General features: G+C 35.2%; 1 protein-coding gene across 13 annotated transcripts in view; it reads left to right on the top strand.

Moving 5' to 3' along the window:
* The window catches only part of LOC136029401 (protein turtle homolog B-like), a 327,014-nt gene that overhangs the window by 242,251 nt on the left and 61,375 nt on the right, over window positions 1–23,388 (top strand). For all 13 annotated transcript variants that reach the window (XM_065707755.1, XM_065707762.1, XM_065707756.1 and 10 more), the window contains one exon: window positions 17,016–17,206. In XM_065707755.1, coding sequence (XP_065563827.1) covers window positions 17,016–17,206 — 191 coding nt within the window. The remainder of the gene's footprint in view (window positions 1–17,015; window positions 17,207–23,388) is intronic.

Genomic DNA, 23,388 nt, shown 5'->3' with positions numbered 1-23,388 from the left:
CATCTCTATGCGTAAAATTGAATCGGTAAAGAGTAAGCAAGATATATAAAGAAATTTCATATAAGAATTCTGGCAGATTCACCCAGTGTAAAATTTACCCTGAAAATTTCACCCCCTGGAAACTTCCCTCTCCATGGAAAATTCTCCCCGTGAACAATCTTCCTAGCAGAAAATTTGTCCTCCCCTTCCCACCCGAAAAAATGTATGCATACCTCCCAATAACAAATACTATACGTAAGCAACGGGCAAACTTTAAAACTTATAAACCTTTGCCCAGGGGTTGTGACGGGTCATTCTATCTCCAAAGACATAGTTGTTGTGGCTTTTAACTATGCTGAACAAAAAAGCTATCAAAAAATTTTGATCGGAAATTTTGAGGAAAAAGCAGCGTGGGAGGGGTCCAGTTCCCCTCCGATATTTTAGTTACTTAAAATGGGCGTTAGAACTTTTAATTTCCGTTATAATGAGCTCTCTACTGATGTTCTAGAGCAACTGGGTCGATACGATCACCCCTGGGAAAAAAACACGCATCCGTAGTCTTGGTACTGGCAAAATAATTACAAAATTCCACATTTTTGCAGATATGAGCTTGAATTCACTACAGTAGGATTCTTTGATACGCTGAATCTGATGGTGTGATTTTCATTAAAATTCTATTACTTCAAGGGGGTGTTTCACCCTTTTTTGAAAATCACACAAATTTTTTCAGGCCCGTAGCTTTTGATGGTTACGACTAAACTTAATGAAACTTATATACTGGAACCAGCATAATAAGCCAATCAGCCTTTTGATATATCTATTGGTATCCTTTTTTTTTAGAGTTTCGCTTACTATTGAGCCGGGTCGTTCCTCACCTACAGTTCTTTGCCAATAACTGTTTGATTACCCTTCAAAATCAAAACAAAAATAATTGAAATATTGAACGTTTTTTCTGCGCTACCAAAAGTATCGTGTTTATAAAACTTTACAGTTACATGAAATGCAATTAAACAAATAGAAAAGGTTTTTCAACTAAAGTTCAATTATCTTGGACTTTCGGTTTGATACAATCATCCCATGAAAAAAAACAAATAAACACGCATCGACGATGTTTCTTCTGAAAAATTCAAAATTCCACATTTGAAGACTGGAGCTTGAAACCTCTACGGTAGGGTTATCTGATAAGATGTATCTATTAAAGGGATTTTCAGTAATATCGCTTGCTTTTTTGGGGGCGATTCCTCTTTTTTTAGAATCAGGCAAATTTTCTCAGTTTTTTGGTTTTGGGTGGGTAACAATAAACTAAAAGAATTTTATATATTTAGAATCAGCATAAAAAGCCAATACGGTCGGTATAACAATTTTTATGAGCATTCCATTTTTAGTTATGTTGAACATTGGCAAAACTTTACCATAAAGATTGAGGTATTGAGGGGTAAACCCCTCGTATACGTAATAATTTCTGTTCGTTTTAACTTGTTCCTCACTTTCAGTTGAAAATATCTTGTTTTTTTTTTATTTATTTAATGATGCACACGCTCACCAATAGATCTTAATTGATACTAATTAACAGGGATTTTGGTCAGTTTTTATACTGGCATAATTTTCTAAACTCCGTGCGAGCCTCAGAGTTCTTAGCAAAGATAATGGCAGTGCTATGTTTCGAAAACACAGTAAGCTCCTTCAGGGCCATAGCTCGTTTTGTGTAAAAGAAAGCGTTAATTTTAACTTCCTCCTTGTTGGACTGATTTTTGGGCTTGGAAACCCCTCCTGGGTTACCTATACTGTCATTTTTCGAGACTATTACTTTCATTTCGCATTCTTGTTTATTTAGAGTATGATATTTTTGAGTGAATATGGATCAATAAGCTACTCAGTCCCCTCTTAGTAGATTTTCTATGTGTCAAGCATATAATACCCACTGGGGGGAAGGCCAATGTTACAGATTGAATCGAATGCTCCAATCCAACACTTTGCTGCTGTATTCAACCTTACCCTCCACCCTACGCCTCATATGCTTTTGGCTGTGTATTTGTTTTGCCTCCAGTGTGAATGAACCAATTCCATGAGAATAATTTTATGATCATAAACAGTTTCTTAAAATTTTATTTTATCTGTTTTTGTACCATTGCAATCATATACGCAGTTTTAAAAGGCTATGTCTTTGAACTACGGAGCTGTCCTAAAAGCTGTCTACCTAGGAGCTGTCTTTAAGTGAGTTAGATCTGAATAATAAGGGGAAAATGACCCTCGTATTAATACTCCATTGAGAACCAGAAATTAATCTTGAAAAAAATCAATAGTGAAAGGGAAAGAAATTCATTATTATACTCACTAAAGAATATTTCAAAGAAAGAAGGGCCGTATTTTATAATGCCACTTCACCCCTTTTTCCCTTCTTTCCCAAAGAGGAGTATAAACCGAAATACCTTTCTTTTATCGGAAGATTTACGAATTGAAGCCTGTTGTCATTGATTCCCTTGGATAATAGCCAAAAGCAGATTTATATCTTTCAAGTGCCTTTCTGCTTAAGTACACTTCAAAAAAATTAACAGCTAGCGATCAAACAACAAGTAAAAGCAAAAGTAGCATGATTTTTAATATATACTGCAAAATGCTGGAAAAGCAAACAGGGATAATAAAATCAAAATGAACTTGTTTTGAAATTTATTACAGCTTGGTTGTAAATTGAAATCACGCAAGCTATTTGCCAACTAATTCTTATAAAGAATCATAAATTCATTGATCACGAACATACTAGGTTGGCAGGTAAATGATATAAGTTAACAAGAACACACGCGGGATATTAGCTCACTTTGATTAAAAAAAAATAATTTATTAACTGTTGTGCAGTGTAAACTTGTTTCCTACCTTTATTTTTACGTCCTGTGTCTCAGGATAGCTACACGTAGTTGCATATTGGTATAAATTTAAGTGAAAAGCGCAAGAAAGTAAGCTGTCCCATACCAAGTTATTGAATGGGGGGCACCATTTCTTTGGATCTACCACTAACAGTGTAATTGATATGCAAATATATATATATATATATATATATATATATATATATATATATATATATATATATATATATATATATATATATATATATATATCACCAATGCAACAGCACAAACACAAAAAAAAAGAGAGACAGAAGGAGAAAAGGAAGACTGTTTTCCTAAATTAGTGATTAATATAGACCAGCACTTGAATGAGGCCTTAACCCTACTCATCCATACAATCACATAGGTCAAACAGCATAGCCATACACAATCAACCATAAAGAATAATCCATGGACAGGCAGTCATGTCGTCAATAAGTATATGTATATATAAATAAAAATAATATATAAATATAATACAAGTTTTTGAGGAAATAAACACTTGCAACTCCCAATTGGTTATATTGGTTGGGCTAAAAAAAAGAAATATATAGGTAAGCGTTGGTAACATTTTAGTTTAGAGAGTGGGGGATCGGGGGCGGGATTTCCTTCATATAAAGATAGTTTACATTCATTTAATGATTTTAGCTTAGTTTTTACTTTCATTTGAAAACTGAAAACTTTTTTTTTCACGACTGAATAAGGACACCGACCGGTGTCCCAGTCTGTAATTTCTCTTTGAGTGTCCCGGTCGTCATTTATATTCCCTGTGTCGATTTATATTCCCTGTGTCCCGGTGTCCCGGTGGAAGCCTTATATACTTATATCTTGCGAATATCAACATTCTTCACTGTCCCATTGTCTGTGCATATAAATAGATTGTCAGGTTTACCGACCCTTGAACATGCAACATATAATTGTCCATGGGAAAAAAAAATCCGTATTCAGATCTATACCTCATTATTCTAATGATTGCCCTTGAACATTCCCTGTGTCCCGGTCGTCATTTATATATCCCCCCTGTGCCCCCCGGCGTCCCCGTTTTAGTTGTGTCCCTGTGTCCCGGTCGTTATTTGTGTCCCGGTGTCCCAGTCTGTAATTTCTCTTTGAATGTCCCGGTCGTCATTTATATCCCCTGTGTCCCGGTGTCCCGGTCTTCATTTGTGTCCCGTTGTCCCGATCTGTAATTTCGTCTGTCGACAAACATGACGTCAGTCGACAAACAACTTCATGACGGAATAATGCTCAATCCTCATAATGACGTCAGTCGACAAACATGACGTCAGTCGACACACAAACATGACGTCAGTAGACAGACACACAGACAAACAACTTATTTATATATATATAGATAACTAGCTGTTGGGGTGGCGCTTCGCGCCACCCCAACACCTAGTTGGTGGGGAGCTTCGCGCCCCCCCCCAAGCCACCCCCAAGCCCCCCCCGCGCGCGTAAGTCGTTACGCGCCATATTAGTTACGCGCCATTGTAGTTGTGTCCCTGTGTCCCACCTGTGAATATAGATAGATTTATATATGTGTTTCAAACTACGCAAAAATTGCGAATATACAACATTCTTGGCTTTCCCACTACTGGGAGCTTTCCGTTTCCAATTGCCAGCAATTGATCTGAAAATGTTTGACTAGAGTCATCGTTACACAGACAGACAACTTATTTTTATATATATATAGAAGATATATATATATATATATATATATATATATATATATATATATATATATATATATATATATATATATATATATATATATATATTTTCTTTTTAGTTTTTTTGTAGTTTTTACCTTTTTTAGTTTTTTTCTTCTTTTGTATTAATGCTAAAGCCAAGGTTCAAACCTGGAGCCTCTCGGACCTAGAACCTGAAACATAACGCTTTACCAACTAAGCTACTTCGGCTTGAATACATTCGTTTTGAGCAGCTTCCTCGGGAGTTGCCATTGTAGGTTCTTCAGTCATTTTACAATTAGAAATTTCTCTTTCAACGGTCTTCTTACAATTAAAAATTTGTCTTTGAACGATATTCTTAAATACCTGTGTCCTGGTCGTCATTTATATTCCCTGTGTCCCGGTCGTCATTTGTGTCCCGGTATCCCAGTCTGTAATTTCTCTTTGAGTGTCCCGGTCGTTATTTATATTCCCTCTGTCCCGGTCGTCATTTGTGTCCCGGTCTGTAATTTCTCTTTGAGGGTTTTTTCTTTTTAGTATTTTTTAGTTTTTTACATTTTTTCTTTTTTCAGTTTTCTTTTTCTTCTTTATTTTTCAGCGTGTCCTGGTCGTCATTTATATTCCCCGTGTCCTGGTCGTCATGTTTGCATTGATGACCTTATCCAAGTCAAAATCCCACACCCAATCATCATCGCTATCATTTTCAGTTTTGATATGTTTTGACTCTCGCTGTCCAGGTGGATCTTCATCTAACTGCGCGGTTTTGCGTTCTTTAGCCTCAAGCCTGTTTCCTTGCTGTTCTTTTGATTCCTCGGCACGCTTTCTTTTCTGACTTTCTCTATCAGCAGCAAGTTTTTTGGCATAGACTCTTTGAGCATCTTCATCGGCTTTTGCCATTGTAAGTTCATCAGTCATTTTAAACTTAAACATTAATAGATTTCTACGTGAACATATATGTCTTAAATATCTTTAATGACGTCACCGTCATAGCAAAAATGACGACAACTAACTTCATGACGTCAGTCGACACAGAAACATGACGTCACCTGATCCACTGACAGACAACTTATTTATATATATATAGATTTCAGCGGAAATCACATCATCAATTTCGTTCGAAGTAATTTTTTTATGTAGCCAGATTAGTATATGTGCGTGTGGCAAACCTCGTTTTTGCCATTCCACTGAGTACATCCAGCATCGCACTGACCCAAACACTTCAAGTTTTACTATGTAGTTTATCAGTGATTTCAACTTTTGCCAGAAGACACGGGCCGTAATGTCATGCCTATGAACCGCCGATTGTCCTTGAAGTAAAAGCTGCAGTATCTCGTCCCAAGATTGATTACATGTAAATGTAATAAATAAATCTGGACGACCATAGAGACGAACATACGCAATAGCATCTTGATCATATTCATGCATATGACGGGGACTGCCAGCATATGACGAAGGTAAAATTGTTAATCTTCCAACGTTTGTGGTATTACCGTCATTTATAACTGCATCTCGCAAATGAATGTATTGTTCAGAGCGGAGCCTGGTCTGATTCAGGCGGATATATAGCAAACGTTCTGATTCAATTTTAGCATACATATCAACAACAAATTGGTGAAACAGTTCATGGCATTTTAAAATATAATTTTCTTCATCCTGCCCAATCATTAGTCTATAGGAATAATAATGCATTGCACTGCATTTCTTATTAATTTCTTTGTTAGTGGCTGGATTCATTAATTTAATATTAAAGTGATAGCCGTCGGCTCCATCCCAAAAAATGATAGGATATTGTAGGGCATCGTAGCATCGATGAGTTTCAGCAATTCTTAACAACTGAGCGTTTCGCTTATGAAGAATAATATCTCTAGGTAAAAACTGATCACCGACCATAACGATTGCCACTTCGTCGATAGTTGGAGTATTGTATCTACGCACATGTTGGCCAGGAGGCGTTTTGTCAGCGGAAATAACAATTTTATGCGTATCAGTAGGCATCAAATCGATGGCTGTTTTGAACAGACGCACTAAATTATTATTTTCGTGGAAAAGATGTTGCAATTGGGAAACGATTGTCCTTTCAACGTTAGGAGAAATTTCGCAACGTGCATTCAATTCAGAATTTCTATCACTGATGAAGTACAATTGTAAAAATTTATGATTCTCGCCTGAGAATGGTAGAAGGGACCCTGCTCTATGATAAATTTGCCCTTTTACTTTGAAAGTAGACATAAATTGATCTGGATTTTCGATTTGGGCTCCAAACGACGTCATTTGGAAACATGAGTTGTATTTTCTGATTTGTGACAAAAAACGCTTAGATTCTGACGTAGTTCCAGTAAGGAAAGTCTTCAATGGCTCTGGTGGTGCAGCCAATAGAGGAAGTTTAACTTTTCCTGAGGCGCAACACATTCCCATTGTTTCACCATTGAATTTCAAGGCCTTGCAATAGGGACAAATTTTACACATTGTCCCGATTTGAACACATCTACTCAAGCTATAATCATCGACTGGGCTGTACCTGAATGCCAGGCGATAACTTTCAGGTTGCTCTGATTCCTCGGGACGCTTTCTTTTCTTACTTTCTCTATCAGCAGCAAGTCTGATTTCTTGCTGTTCTTGTGATTCCTCGGCACGCTTTCTTTTCTTACTTTCTCTATCAGCAGCAAGCCTGATTTCTTGCTGTTTTTGTGATTCCTCGGCACGCCTTCTTTTTTCACTTTCTCTTTTAGCAGCAAGTCTGCTTTCGCGTTGCTCTGGTAGTTCCTCGGCACGCTTTCTGTTCTTTCTTTCTCTATCAGCCTCAAGCATGTTTCCTTGCTGTTCTTTTGATTCCTCGGCACGCTTTCTTTTCTGACTTTCTCTATCAGCAGCAAGTTTTTTGGCATAGACTCTTTGAGCATCTTCATCGACTTTTGCCATTGTAAGTTCATCAGTCATTTTAAACTTAAACATTAATAGATTTCTACGTGAACATATATGTCTTAAATATCTTTAATGACGTCACTGTCATAGCAAAAATGACGACAACTAACTTCATGACGTCAGTCGACACAGAAACATGACGTCTCCTGACAGACACACAGACAGTATTAATGCTAAAGCCAAGGTTCAAACCTGGAGCCTCTCGGACCTAGAACCTGAAACATAACGCTTTACCAACTCGGCTACTTCGGCTTGAATACATTCGTTTTGAGCAGCTTCCTCGGGTGTTGCCATTGTAGGTTCTTCAGTCATTTTACAATTAGAAATTTCTCTTTCAACGGTCTTCTTACAATTAAAAATTTGTCTTTGAACGATATTCTTAAATACCTGTGTCCTGGTCGTCATTTATATTCCCTGTGTCCCGGTCGTCATTTGTGTCCCGGTATCCCAGTCTGTAATTTCTCTTTGAGTGTCCCGGTCGTTATTTATATTCCCTCTGTCCCGGTCGTCATTTGTATCCCGGTCTGTAATTTCTCTTTGAGTGTTTTTTCTTTTTATTATTTTTTAGTTTTTTACATTTTTTCTTTTTTCAGTTTTCTTTTTCTTCTTTATTTTTCAGCTTCACTATGAAATACATATCGCCGAACCTTTGTTTTTTTAACTAAAATCTGGTAGGCATTGATGACCTTATCCAAGTCAAAATCCCAAACCCAATCATCATCGCTATCATTTTCAGTTTTGATATGTTTTGACTCTCGCTGTCCAGGTGGATCTTCATCTAACTGCGCGGTTTTGCGTTCTTTAGCCTCAAGCCTGTTTCCTTGCTGTTCTTTTGATTCCTCGGCACGCTTTCTTTTCTTACTTTCTCTATCAGCAGCAAGTTTTTTGGCATAGACTCTTTGAGCATCTTCATCGGCTTTTGCCATTGTAAGTTCATCAGTCATTTTAAACTTAAACATTAATAGATATCTACGTGAACATATATGTCTTAAATATCTTTAATGACGTCACCGTCATAGCAAAAATGACGACAACTAACTTCATAAAGTCAGTCGACACAGAAACATTTTTTTATAGTTTTTACCTTTTTTAGTTTTTTTCTTCTTTTGTATTAATGCTAAAGCCAAGGTTCAAACCTGGAGCCTCTCGGACCTAGAACCTGAAACATAACGCTTTACCAACTCAGCTACTTCGGCTTGAATACATTCGTTTTGAGCAGCTTCCTCGGGTGTTGCCATTGTAGGTTCTTCAGTCATTTTACAATTAGAAATTTCTCTTTCAACGGTCTTCTTACAATTAAAAATTTGTCTTTGAACGATATTCTTAAATACCTGTGTCCTGGTCGTCATTTATATTCCCTGTGTCCCGGTCGTCATTTGTGTCCCGGTATCCCAGTCTGTAATTTCTCTTCGAGTGTCCCGGTCGTTATTTATATTCCCTCTGTCCCGGTCGTCATTTGTGTCCCGGTCTGTAATTTCTCTTTGAGTGTTTTTTCTTTTTAGTATTTTTTAGTTTTTTACATTTTTTCTTTTTTCAGTTTTCTTTTTCTTCTTTATTTTTCAGCTTCACTATGAAATACATATCGCCGAGCCTTTGTTTTTTAACTAAAATCTGGTAGGCATTGATGACCTTATCCAAGTCAAAATCCCAAACCCAATCATCATCGCTATCATTTTCAGTTTTGATATGTTTTGACTCTCGCTGTCCAGGTGGATCTTCATCTAACTGCGCGGTTTTGCGTTCTTTAGCCTCAAGCCTGTTTCCTTGCTGTTCTTTTGATTCCTCGGCACGCTTTCTTTTCTGACTTTCTCTATCAGCAGCAAGTTTTTTGGCATAGACTCTTTGAACATCTTCATCGGCTTTTGCCATTGTAAGTTCATCAGTCATTTTAAACTTAAACATTAATAGATTTCTACGTGAACATATATGTCTTAAATATCTTTAATGACGTCACCGTCATAGCAAAAATGACGACAACTAACTTCATGACGTCAGTCGACACAGAAACATGACGTCACCTGACAGCCTGTTTCCTTGCTGTTCTTTTGATTCCTCGGCACGCTTTCTTTTCTGACTTTCTCTATCAGCAGCAAGTTTTTTGGCATAGACTCTTTGAGCATCTTCATCAGCTTTTGCCATTGTAAGTTCATCAGTCATTTTAACGATATTCTTAAATACCTGTGTCCTGGTCGTCATTTATATTCCCTGTGTCCCGGTCGTCATTTGTGTCCCGGTATCCCAGTCTGTAATTTCTCTTTGAGTGTCCCGGTCTTTATTTATATTCCCTCTGTCCCGGTCGTCATTTGTGTCCCGGTCTGTAATTTCTCTTTGAGTGTTTTTTCTTTTTAGTATTTTTTATTTTTTTACATTTTTTCTTTTTTCAGTTTTCTTTTTCTTCTTTATTTTTCAGCTTCACTATGAAATACATATCGCGGAACCTTTGTTTTTTTAACTAAAATCTGGTAGGCATTGATGACCTTATCCAAGTCAAAATCCCAAACCCAATCATCATCGCTATCATTTTCAGTTTTGATATGTTTTGACTCTCGCTGTCCAGGTGGATCTTCATCTAACAGCGTGGTTTTGCGTTCTTTAGCCTCAAGCCTGTTTCCTTGCTGTTCTTTTGATTCCTCGGCACGCTTTCTTTTCTGACATTCTCTATCAGCAGCAAGTTTTTTGGCATAGACTCTTTGAGCATCTTCATCGGCTTTTGCCATTGTAAGTTCGTCAGTCATTTTAAACTTAAACATTAATCGATTTCTACGTGAACATATATGTCTTAAATATCTTTAATGACGTCACCGTCATAGCAAAAATGACGACAACTAACTTCATGACGTCAGTCGACACAGAAACATGACGTCACCTGACAGACAGACACACAGACAGACAACTTATTTATATATATATATATATATATATATATATATATATATATATATATATATATATATATATATATATACATATATATATATATATATATATATATATATATATATATATATATATATATATATATATATATATATATATATATATATTAAAACTTGCGAATATACAACATTCTTCGCTGTCCCATTGTCTGTGCATATAAATAGATTGTCAGGTTTGTCCCGGTGTCCCAGTCTGTAATTTCTCTTTGAGTGTCCCGGTCGTCATTTGTGTCCCGGTGTCCCGGTCTGTAATTTCATCAGTCGACAAACATGACGTCAGTCGACAAACATGACGTCAGTCGACACACAAACATGACGTCAGTCAACAGACAAACAACTTATTTTTATATATATAGGTATTACGTATCAATGCTTTCGATATTTTCATCGGTTTCAACACTTTCAATGGTATCAATATGTTACTAATTTTCCTGAGCCCCAAAATTATCAATCAAAATCTGTAATTTTAAATATCTTCCACTTCATTAGTAAAAAAAAATTTAAATTATTTAGTTAAAACTGGTAAAAAAAAAGTTGCTGCAAAACCTTTGAATCGTTTGGCCCAATCCCGGCAATGAAGAGCTGATTTTGGTTTTGGTTGCATCATAACAGTATTTGGGCAAACAGTTGTATCTCGCAGAATGTATCCACAAGAATATTTAAAGAAATGATAATTGTTACACATGCAAGACACGAGGTTCTCACTATCCATCAGCATATCCGCTATTATACTGATAATAAAACAAAAGCTAAGAGCTCATATGGCACTTGTGACCAGGCCGGAAGAGCCAAGAGCTCCTATGGTATGAGATCTAGCAAAATCCTAAGAATTAATAGATTGATTTAAAAGGAAAATCAGAGGCTTAATGCCGGTCGGAATTTAAAATAAGAGCTCTGAGTCACGAGGTCCTTCTAAATATCAAAATTCATTAAGATCCGATCACCCACTCGTAAGTTATAAATACCTCATTTTTTCTAATTTTTCATCTCCCTTCAGCCCCCCAAATGGTATAATCGGGGAAAACGACTTTATCAAGTCAATTTGTGCAGGTCCCTGACACGCCTACCAATTTTCATCGTCCTAGCACGTCCAGAAGTACCAAACTCGCCAAAGCACTGAACCCCACCCCGTAACTCCCCCAAAGAGAGCGGATCCAGTACGGTTACGTAAAATCACGTATCTATGGTATTTGCTTGTTCTACCCACCAAGTTTCAGCCCGATTTCTACACTCAAGCATTTTCCAATATTTCCAGTTTCCGCCTCCAACACCCCCAACGTCAACAGATCTGATCGGGATTTGAAATAAGATCTCTGAGACACGAGTTCCTTCTAAATATCAAATTTTATTAAGATCCGGTCACACGTTCTTCCATTAAAAATACCTCAATTTTCTTATTTTTCCAAATTAACACCCCCCCAGCTTGCCCAAGGGGAACGGATCCGTTCCAATTATGTCAATGACGTATCTATAACTTGTGCTTATTCTTCCCATCAAGTTTCATCCCGACCTCTCCACTCAAAGAGTTTTCCAAGATTTCCAGTTTCCAAGATTTATGTTTCCCCCTCCAGCCCCCTATGTCCCCGGATCCGATTCGACTTGAAAATTGAGCATCTGAGACATAAGATCCTTCTATATATCAAGTTTCATTAAGATCTGATCACCCATTCGTAAGATAAGGATACCTCAATTTTCATGTTTTCCAAGAATTTAGGTTTCCCCATCCAACTCCCCCCAATGTCACTGGATCTAGCCGGGATTTAAAATGAGGGCTCGAAAGCACAAGATCCCTCTAAATATCAAATTTCATTATGATCTGATCACCCCTTCGTAAGTTACAAATACCTCATTTCTTCTAATTTTCCAAATTACTCCCCCCGCCCTCAACTCCGTCAAAGAGAGCGGATCCGGTCTTGTTATGTCAGTCACGTATCTTGGACTTGTGCTTATTCTTCCCACCAAGTTTCATCCTGATCTCACTGCTTTAAGCGTTTTCCAAGATTTCTGGTCCCCCACTCAATGACGATGGATCCGGTCGGGATTTAAAATATGAGATCTGAGTTACGAGGTTCTTCTAAATATGAAATTTCATTAAGATCCGATCACTCCTTCGTAAGTTAAAAATGCCTCATTTTTTCCAATTTTTCAGAATTAACCTTCCCCCCCCAACTCCCCCAAATAGAGCGGACCCGTTCCGGTTATGTCAATCACGTATCTAGGACTTTTTTTTATACTGCTTATTTTTTCCGCCAAGTTTCATCCCGATACATCTACTCTAAGCGTTTTCCAAGGTTTTAGGTCCCCCCCCCCCAATGTCACCGGATTCGGTCGGGATTTGAAATAAAAGCTCTGAGACTCGATATCCTTCTAAATATCAAATTTCATTAAGATCCAATCACCTATTCGCTTTTCCGATTTAACCGTCCCCCCACTCCCCCCCCAGATGGTCGAAGCGGGGAAACAACAATTTAGAATTTAATCTGGTCTGGTTACTGATACGCCTGCCAAATTCCATCGTCCTAGCTTACCTGGAAGTGCCTAAACGAGCAAAACCGGGACAGAGAGACAGACCGACAGAATTTGTGATCGCTATATGTCACTTGGTAGAGATCAAGTGCCATAAAAAAGGTTTGACAAAACAGCTCCAAACTATTTTTGTGAAAATTAAGGGGACGGAAGAACAAAAAGAATTGAACAATTGATCATTTGCATTCCCCAAAGAAGAAAAAATAATCTCTATACAAATCAGAAAAATGTCACGTCAGAAACTAACAGACACCCGTCATAAATATTCTTTATTTAGGCCCCCAAGGGCTTCGTCAGAAACCTCTCCAAAGCTAAGAAGGCTCTATTTATCCCAAAATCTTAGATTGTGGGTTGAAATTTAGATATTTTGGAATAATCTATCTGAGGGGCAGCCCTGCATTAAGGGTTATATTATAATATTATGTAATTTATAATATTTTATTATGTAATTTATTTTATTATGTAATATTATGTAAGTAAAATAAGAATTCCGTTGTAAGTTAGCTTACAACGGTTAAAACTGGCACACGTGTCGCCAATAAACCAGTATCATATGGCATTTGGAGTTCCTTGGAATTTTTCCAGTGTAATGATAAGACAAAATTAGTGTTCTTTATTTTTCAGCTTCACTATGAAATACATATCGCCGAACCTTTGTTTTTTTAACTAAAATCTGGTAGGCATTGATGACCTTATCCAAGTCAAAATCCCAAACCCAATCATCATCGCTATCATTTTCAGTTTTGATATGTTTTGACTCTCGCTGTCCAGGTGGATCTTCATCTAACTGCGCGGTTTTGCGTTCTTTAGCCTCAAGCCTATTTCCTTGCTGTTCTTTTGATTCCTCGGCACGCTTTCTTTTCTGACTTTCTCTATCAGCAGCAAGTTTTTTGGCATAGACTCTTTGAGCATCTTCATCGGCTTTTGCCATTGTAAGTTCATCAGTCATTTTAAACTTAAACATTAATAGATTTCTACGTGAACATATATGTCTTAAATATCTTTAATGACGTCACCGTCATAGCAAAAATGACGACAACTAACTTCATGACGTCAGTCGACACAGCAACATGACGTCATCTGACAGACACACAGACAGACAACTTATTTTTATATATATAGATATAACACAGGGGCTCTTAGAAAAAATCATTTGCATTTCAGCTCAGTTATTACTTAAAGCTGCGTTTTATTTAAGAAGTACTGTTTAACAAAGTTTAAAAACCGTAATTCGATTTAAAAAAAAACCTTATTCCTCTAAAGTGGTGCTCCCTTAAAGTTCACAATTGTAAAAACAACAAATTTGTTCTCTTGCAACACTCTGCTATATTGCTATATCACGAAAAGCGTCCGCAGTCACAAGTCAAATTCAAGGTTTAAAAAAATATAAAGCATTGTCTTCACTACGAAATCATTCATGTTATTTTCAATTTGTTCTGCTATTGGACAATGAAGATTTGTACAAATGAAGGGTCAATGCAGTGCCCTCCCAACACTAAGAAATTTATCCCTTCCGAATGAAATGCCTTAATCTCTATGAAAAGTTCCATTTCGAGTTAATGAATCTTCTATCTTTCCCACGTCCTGTCCTTGCATGATCCTTGTTCGTTCTCTTGTACTTCTTAAATATCTACATATTTTTTGTGTGCATTAAAGAATTCTTAAAATATGCAATCCTTTTTCTATTATATGGTGAAAACAACTTTGATCACTCTAAATTGAAACTACTCATTAGCTTGTTGGAACGTTTAAAAAAATAGGTTTTATTTGGAAATCTTTTCTTAGACTGTCAACGACTGAAAAACGTGTGTAATCCAAATTTAGTCCTTAGAACGCTCAATAGTATTCTTTTCTAAGAAGCGAGCCTTTGGAACTATAGAAAGAGAATTCTATTGATTTTCTGCTTAGAATAAAATGTTCTTTTCTAATCCATTAGAGATTGAATGGGATGTAAACAACGAACTGTGTATTGTTTATTGCTGTCTTTTTCAATCTAAGCTAGAAAAAGAGGCCTAAATGAAAGCGAAATTCTAAATGAAAACAAGACAATTTATTAAATGAGAAGTCACTACGGTGTTAGCCTGCCGAGGAAGTGGCTTAAAAATCAAAAGTGCTGAGATTCGCTCGAAATTTGCTTGGCAGATACTTAGAGTCAGTAAGAATTCCCCAAGTAATTCTTAGACTAATGGCACTAATAGGCTTCAAAGTCTCATGACTCGATGAATCTCTAATCTTTTAACTTAGAAGCATTGTAGTTTTTCTACCGTGTGATCCAGTGGTCTGACATTTTTTTCTTTAGAGAGAGTTTCCTTAACTCCAGCTATATGCAATATGCCTACCTTTGTGTTAAAAAATAGCGATGAGGCAGGGGGGTTGGAGGGACTCGCATCCACATTCGTTCTCTATTCGTATATATTGAAAATATTTCGTGATTTTTATACAATTCTGAAAAAAGGCTTATGTCAGCTTTGCCTCTCACTCAGACTATCTGAAAATGTTTAAAATGTTTAAAGTTTTTTTTAGGGATCAGTACTAGTCGCTTTGCCTCTCACTCAGACTATCTGTCTTGGCTTTTTTCCAATTATCCATGGTTCTCAACATTTCCATCATTGTTCACAAACTTGATTTTAATTTAAAAGTCAACGGACTTGTCTCAAACAAGGCTTATCTTGGATGTCTATCTGCTAAAAATTTGACGGTTGATGGGGGAGGGGATGTAGGGAGTTACTGGTTTAGAGGGTCAATGAGCCAATTTCATACCCTCAAAACTGCCCAATGAAAAAAAAATTATGAGTATAATTTAATTTTTAGTCTACAACTTCTGAAAGATACTAGCGATAGCATACTTTTTGGATTCCTTAGGTATGTGACAAAGTTCCACATATTTTGGGGAAAAGCTTATGAGTTGTAGAAAACAAATCCATATTTAATGCCCTGTTTCAACAAAAGCTCATTTCGGCTTCTTTAATTTCATCATCTAAGTTACACAAGACTCATTTTGCAAAGCTAATTGTGCGGATTAGAAAAATATAAACCAGCAAAATTTTATTAAAAAAAACAACAAAGTTTTTTTACGGACGTAAAGGGCGAAGATAAAACCCAAAACGAACAAACATTATTGCTTCGCAGATTACGCAAGATATATTTTACCAAACTAGCTTAAATCTGTTGACCCGTGATAATTTCCAATGTTTGCAGAATTCTACAAACTACTGCTTTATTGAAAGCTGCTTGAGTATTTTTGAGATTGCAATCCTATCGTTATCATCACCACTGAAGGTCTGCTGAGAGCCTTATAATTTAGTATTTCAAATTCTGCAGGCTACTTGTAGAGTGTTTTGCTCCCAAGAAAACTTCTTCTTCTTTGGGTTGATTTTGTGCTCTCAATAAAATACCTCAATTTTAAAAATATCAGGATTATCATGAGTTGGTTCATCTTATATATATATATATATATATATATATATATATATATATATATATATATATATATATATATATATATATATATATATATATATATATATATATATATATATATATATATATATATATATATATATATATATATATATATATATATATATATATATATATATATATATATATATATATATATATATATATATATATATATATATATATATATATATATATATATATATATATATATATATGCAGGTTATTTGCAAAAAAAAAAGAAAATCGGCAGCACAGAACAAAAACAGGACAAAGCCAAAATTTCGTTCCTGTTACACAATAACATGGCATGTTTATTTGCTTATATTTTGCTTTGATAAGAGATTATAGATTGAGAACCTAAATATGTATCTATGAGAATTCTTTTAAAAATTGAGATCAGTAACAACCCATAAAAACTGTGTCGTCTTATTCTATCTTAGCTTAAAAAAAGCTTCATTGATGTTCTCACAGAAAAATGTTTTGAAACAAATTTTAAAATGTTAAAATTTTTTTTAGGGATCTGTACTAGTCGCAACAGTAATTGTAGGGTAAGAGATAAAATAACATCTAAGTTTAAGATAACCCATTCGCTTTAACTTGTTTTAATCCATAAATTGTTTTAGTTCCAGCCCGTGTGACATTCGTGCAGACGGTGCAGTACCTTCCACTTGGTTTGAGCGGTGCGGTACAGTGTTTCTTCGAAGCGAATCCTCCCGTAAATCTAGTGACTTGGACCAAAGACAGAAAAATATTAGATACATCAAATACTCCTGGAATCACTTATATTAACAATGGCACACTGCTTTTTCATAACGTGAGTATTTTTCATATCCTAAAGCTTAAAAAATGAAATGGTATGAGGACTTACTAGGAGCTGGTAAAAAAATACAAAGGGATGAGACCACGTAAAATATAGTGCTTCTGAAACCTGTACTTATATTATACTAAAAAGTGACTGATTGAAGTGCTTGTACTTCCATTTTCTACTGAGTAAGGCACAGTATTGTCTTATTTATTAGTACAATCTAATTTTTTGCTGTCAATATGACATAAATTTGTATTTGAAGGTCAGGTTTTGCAATGGAAGTTTGCGGATGAAATGAGAAATTTGGATCATCAGAAATTGAGTGGTGGAGAGAGGTCATGGTCACCTTGTTGTTGCTTATCAAAGGAACATTCCGTTATCATTTGTAAATAACCATCATCTATAATAGTCGTCAGTTGTAAATCGTCAGTCATCGATTTCGGTTGCCTACACTAGAATCTTTTCATCTCTTTTATTAACTTTGTATGTCCTTTTTTAAATAGTAAAAAAAGACAATATTAATCACCGTCTCCTAGATGCAATAAATTCTGTTCTTTCTCCCTAGAAACAGTTAATTAAGAGCTTGCTTCCCCAAATCTGATATCCTTTATGGGAAGGATATGAGAGATTCTTGTTATTCTAAAAAACAGACCTTCATTTATATTCTTATGCTATAATAGTATCAATAGTTCAGAGTTATGTAAAGGGACAACTGTAATAGTTTATTCCTGATAATATGGATGGACGCTCCCTCCCTACTGGCTCTAAAAGGACTTTTTAGGGAGGGGGGTGGTTAATCCATAAACAGAAAAAAAACGTGTGAATTATTTGAATGTAATTGAAGATGACATGAAGAACCGTATAAAATAGATTTTTCAGCAAAAGGGGAAGACCGAAGGCCTATGACACCTAGAATACCTATTAAATGATTCTTACTAAATTGATTATTAATTGGACCCTGACAGAATTTTGATTATTTGATTATTACAAAAAAAAACTTTGTTTTTTTTAGTTTAACGATTGGAACGTTAAGCCTTCAGTGTATCTAACTTGCCAGTTTTCTCCTTTGCGTACCTTTGAATTTGGTCGATTCAGCAGCTGAATAATTCGGAAGAGTATCCGTAAATTTCACAAGAATTCTAGCACTGAAGCTCCGCATTAGATTGGTCCCAGAATTAAATTGCAATAGTAGTCTGTTAACTTTTGATCGATGTTCATATATTACCAATTTATTTGGTAGTGCGCATTTTCTATTATCAATCAGGAGAATTGTAATGAATCATTTATTTGCTAGAGTAACCTCTTGCCCTATTCAAGGTCAATAAAAGAGCATAGAACAACAAACGGAAATGATTTCAGTCATTTATTTCCAAAATGAAGTAGAGGATAACTTTCGCTAATGAATTAGCTTTTCAGAATCATGCTTTCGGATCAACAAATACTAATTCAAATTTTGGTAAAGTAATTGGCTTCACAAGAGTTCTGCTGCACTAAACTTTCTTAAAACTTGGGTTTTAGTTCTCTAACTCGTGTACAACGAATGTTCTTAGAAAGTTGACATCCGTAAAATTAAATTCTCCAAGTTTTTAAGAAAAGTTGACTGTCACCAAATAGCGCCATCGCTCATAAACTTATCAAAAATTGTGAGGGTTTGTATGAAGAATTTAAAGAGGGAAATACTATTGATTATACCCCGTAACACCTAATCGCTCTAGATACAACGCCTGAATTTTGCAGTTCTGGCCTTTTTATTTCTTAGAATTAAAAAGAGATGCCATTCAGAAGTTCAGAAAAATTTCATATTCACAGGGATGCTATACTGAAAGTAGAATATTCATATATTTATATATATATATATATATATATATATATATATATATATATATATATATATATATATATATATATATATATATATATATATATATATATATATATATATATATATAAATATATGAATATTCTACTTTCAGTATAGCATCCCTGTGAATATGAAATATATATATATATATATATATATATATATATATATATATATATATATATTTCTGTTTGTTGTTCTATGCTCTTTTATTAACCTTGAATTGGGCAGGAGGTTACTCTAGCAAATAAATGATTCATTACAATTCTCCTGATTGATAATAGAGAAAACATACTACCAAATAAATTGGTAATAGATGAACATTGATGAAAAGTTAACAGACTAGTATTGCCGATTTTGGGACCAATCTAATGAGCAGCTCAAGTGCTAGAACTAATTTTTTAAAACAAAGTTTATCCGATGGAAGTAAACAGCAAAGTTGAAACTTGAAACGGACAAAAATCATTAGTTCACAGTCTATCCGATATAAATCAATAAATTTAGTACAAATAAACCAACTAAAGTAAAACAGTTAAAAATAGGGATGATACCTTTTTATTGACAGTGAATAGATATAAAATTATTTAACTGGATATTTCGAACACATATACAGTGTTCATCATCAGCAGTAAAACTCTATTTAGACTATATTTAGACAGCAGTAAATAATTAAAAAGTATTTACTGCTGATGATGAACACTGTATATGTGTTCGAAATATCCAGTTAAATAATTTTATATCTATTCACTGTCAATAAAAAAGGTATCATCCCTATTTTGAACTGTTTTACTTTCGTCATGGAAAGGCAGTGTGGTCTTCGAAGTTATCTGTAAACCAACTAATTATGTTTCCCTATACTTTTAGGAATATAGAAAACTAGCGCTTTACTGAAAACACAAAAGTCAAGTAGAAAAAACAGGAATATTGATTTGGGATTCAAAAGTGATTCTATATTCTGATAACAATAAGCGATCCTATAAAGCTCTTCATAGTCCAGTTGCGACATCAGTACCTTTCGATATACAATTAAAATTATCTTAAAAACATAAGCGTAAAATCAAATATTTTTTTTAATAACCACGCTGTAATTGAACGGTATACGGAAATATTGGATTGATTTATCAGATAGCATTTTGGTCTCGCCAACTATAATACCAATAGTGAGTATTGGAAATGAAGATCAAATAAGACATAATATGAACTCTGGAAATGCGATTATTTGTATATCTTGATATATCCATCTTCTGATTATCCAGTCTTGATAATCCTAATACTATAAAGGTGACTTTGCTACGAACTTGTGTGCAAACTAATCATGATATATCCTTCTCAGAACCAAAACGAGAGCCAGTCATTGAGCTGAGCCATTGTGCAGAAGTGATATCAAATTAAACGTAGTAAAAAAAAATAGAACAACAATCGTAAAATGGATTGCTGCTTTATCTTAAAAGGGATTGATCCGAAAAGGGTTAGAAAATATTTTTATTCTGTACAAATTGTCCTTAATTGGCTTGCTTTTACTGTACCAAAACTCCTATATTTCTTTTGTTTTCAGTAAATCCCTAGTTTTTTATAATCCTAAAAGCATAGGGAAATATAATTAGTTAGTTTCTTTGTACTAGTTTTATTGATATATATTAGATAGGCTTTGAAGTAATAATTTTTATCCGTTTTAAGTTTCAACTTCGCTCTTTACTTCCCTGGGAAAAACTTTGTTTTTTAAATTAATCTTTGTTCGTTTTTGGTTAAAATTTAATGTAGAAACAACGCTGTCATGATCTTTTTTATTTATATGGAATAGTGTATGTTTGTTTTAAGTTTTAATGTCACTCCTAAGTTTCAGTTGAAAACTTGTTTTAATACAATTTCTAATTATTACCGATCTAGGGGAAGTAAGACACCTCTAGAAAATACTGCAAACAACCTTGACAGCTACGAAAAACTTTTAATCTATAACAAAAAGTTCATTATCCATACTACACAAAACAATACGTGTTTTTCAGGAACGTTTGTTTTTCGATGAACAAAAAGCTGTTTTTACTCGGCCGACTTCGCCTGAAAAAGCTATAATGAAAACAGGGCTTTGTAAATCACCTACTGACTAGCAGAAACTATAAGGCTACTGTAACAAAAGAGAGCTGTTTAAGGGCTCATTTAAAAGCTTATATTTATACCTAATCGCTTTTTATAAATTTGACTAGATAGCGCATTCCCACAAAGTGAACTTTCGTATGTTTCCCCCATTTTTTTAAAATGAAAAAGTGCCTTTTCCAGTGAAATGACAAAAGAGTGTTTTTCAAAACCTAGGCAGAAGCAAAAAACTAAGGGGGCAAAAAATAAGGCAAAATACAAAGGGGGGAGAACGTCCTTTACCCTCAGTTAACGCCGTTTACTAGCACACAGGCTTCATCGCAGAGTGAAGTTTGAAGGTTCAATTCAAAATTGTTGATCATTCAAGCTTAATTTTTGGTGGATTTTTAGTTGAAAAGTTTTTAATTTTATTTAATTTGTTTTCGCAATAGTCTTTTACTTTTAAGATGAGTGGGCGATTTATAAAACTTACTAAAAGGGTCTGGAGGGGGATTATATGTGAGGGGTTCTTATAAATCTCCAGTTAAGGGCTTTGGAGCATAACTATTGCAATGGTACCATTTTATGCTTCCAAACTTTTCCACTTGAGAAGTGGTACCAAAGGTGCCGTCTTTAGTGCTATATGGCACTTTTGGAAGGCAAAATTGATAAAAAGCACGTAGATATGAGTAATAGGTTTAAAATGAGCCTTTCTGGGATATGCTTTAAAAAAGAGTGAATCACATTTGCAAAAATAGTAGATTATCTGAAAAGTTATCAAGAAGGGACAAACCACGATTGAAAAAAAAATCCAAGCTGGAATCGAACGCATGATAATCTAAAGTGAAGTCCAGTGCAGTACTAACAGAACCACGCCTCTAATAATGTAATTTAATATATTGGTGTTTGTAGGACTTTAATTGCGTAGCTTATTAAGGGGAACTGGAGGAGGAATTACCTCCGGTTATTTCCGGAATTTTGAAAAGCCTAGTTTTTAATTGAGCCACTAAACATCTATCTACGATAGTGTGGTAGCCTGCTTGCAAACCTCCGGTTAAGGTACGAATGATAAAATTACGAATGACAGGATTGATAAATAGCACCTAGCTATGCGCAAAAGTTTTTAAGTAGGCCATTAAACATCACTCTAAAAAGTTCTGGTAGCCCACTAGCTCCATCTTTTCCACTTGAGACATGACACCAAAAGTACCGTTTTTAGTGCCATTTGAAACTTGCAGATAGTAGAATTCATAGGAAGAACGTAGATATGAGCAATATTTTGTATATGAGCTATCAAAAATCTATCTAAGCTGTTCTGGTAGCCTGCTAGCTCCACTCCTCGAGAAACAGCATAAAAAGTGACTTGTGTCGTGCCATATGGCACTTACAGAGGGTAGAATTCATATAAACAACGTACATATGAGAAATAGTTATTGAATGAGCTCTTAAGCGTCTCTCTATGATATTCTAGTAACCCGCTAGGCCTGGAAAAAAAAAAGAAGAAAAAAATACCGTTTAACATTTTTTAACTTTTAGTTACTATGGGCTGTAGTTCACTCTTTGCTAGGTTGTAGCTAATGCTTCAACCATGACAAAGACTTCATTGCAAATTCTCCCCAGAAACTAATTAACATTGAAATCTGTGAAATCTAATAGATGGTAGAATTTTTGAAAACCTAGTAAATATAAGCCTAGTTTTTAATAGAGCCACTAAACATCTATCTACGATGGTGTGGTAGCCTGCTAATGCTCAAGTAGCTTACTGATGAGCAGACGATTATTGAAAGCTATTGGGGGATGGGAGGGGGAGTGTACTCGAGGAGTTCTTGTAAACTTCCAGTTAAGGGTTCTGGAAGATAACTATTGCAATAGTACCTGTTTTGTACTTCAGAGCTTTTCCACTGAAGAAGTGGCACCAAAAATGTTGTTTTCAGTGCTATATCGCACTTATGAATGGCAAAATTGTTAAAAAGCACGTATATATGAGCAATAGCTTTCAAATGAGCCATTAAACATCACTATTGTAAGTTCTGCTAGCCCAATAGCCCCAGAATTTTCACTTGAGGCACGGCACCAAAAGCGCCATTTTTAGTGCCATTTGGAACTTGCTGATATATCTTTTATATTATATCTTTTATATGAGCTATAAAAGATCTGTCTAAGATGTTCTGGTAGCCTACTAGTGCCACCCCTTGAGAAATGGCGTACATGAAATTATTCCGTACATGAAAGGGGCTGGTCCCCTCCTCAACGTCTCGCT

Source organism: Artemia franciscana, chromosome 7, assembly GCF_032884065.1.
Source record: "Artemia franciscana chromosome 7, ASM3288406v1, whole genome shotgun sequence".
NCBI classification, from domain to species: Eukaryota; Metazoa; Arthropoda; class Branchiopoda; order Anostraca; family Artemiidae; genus Artemia; species Artemia franciscana.
This window is presented reverse-complemented; position numbering and strand designations above follow the sequence as displayed.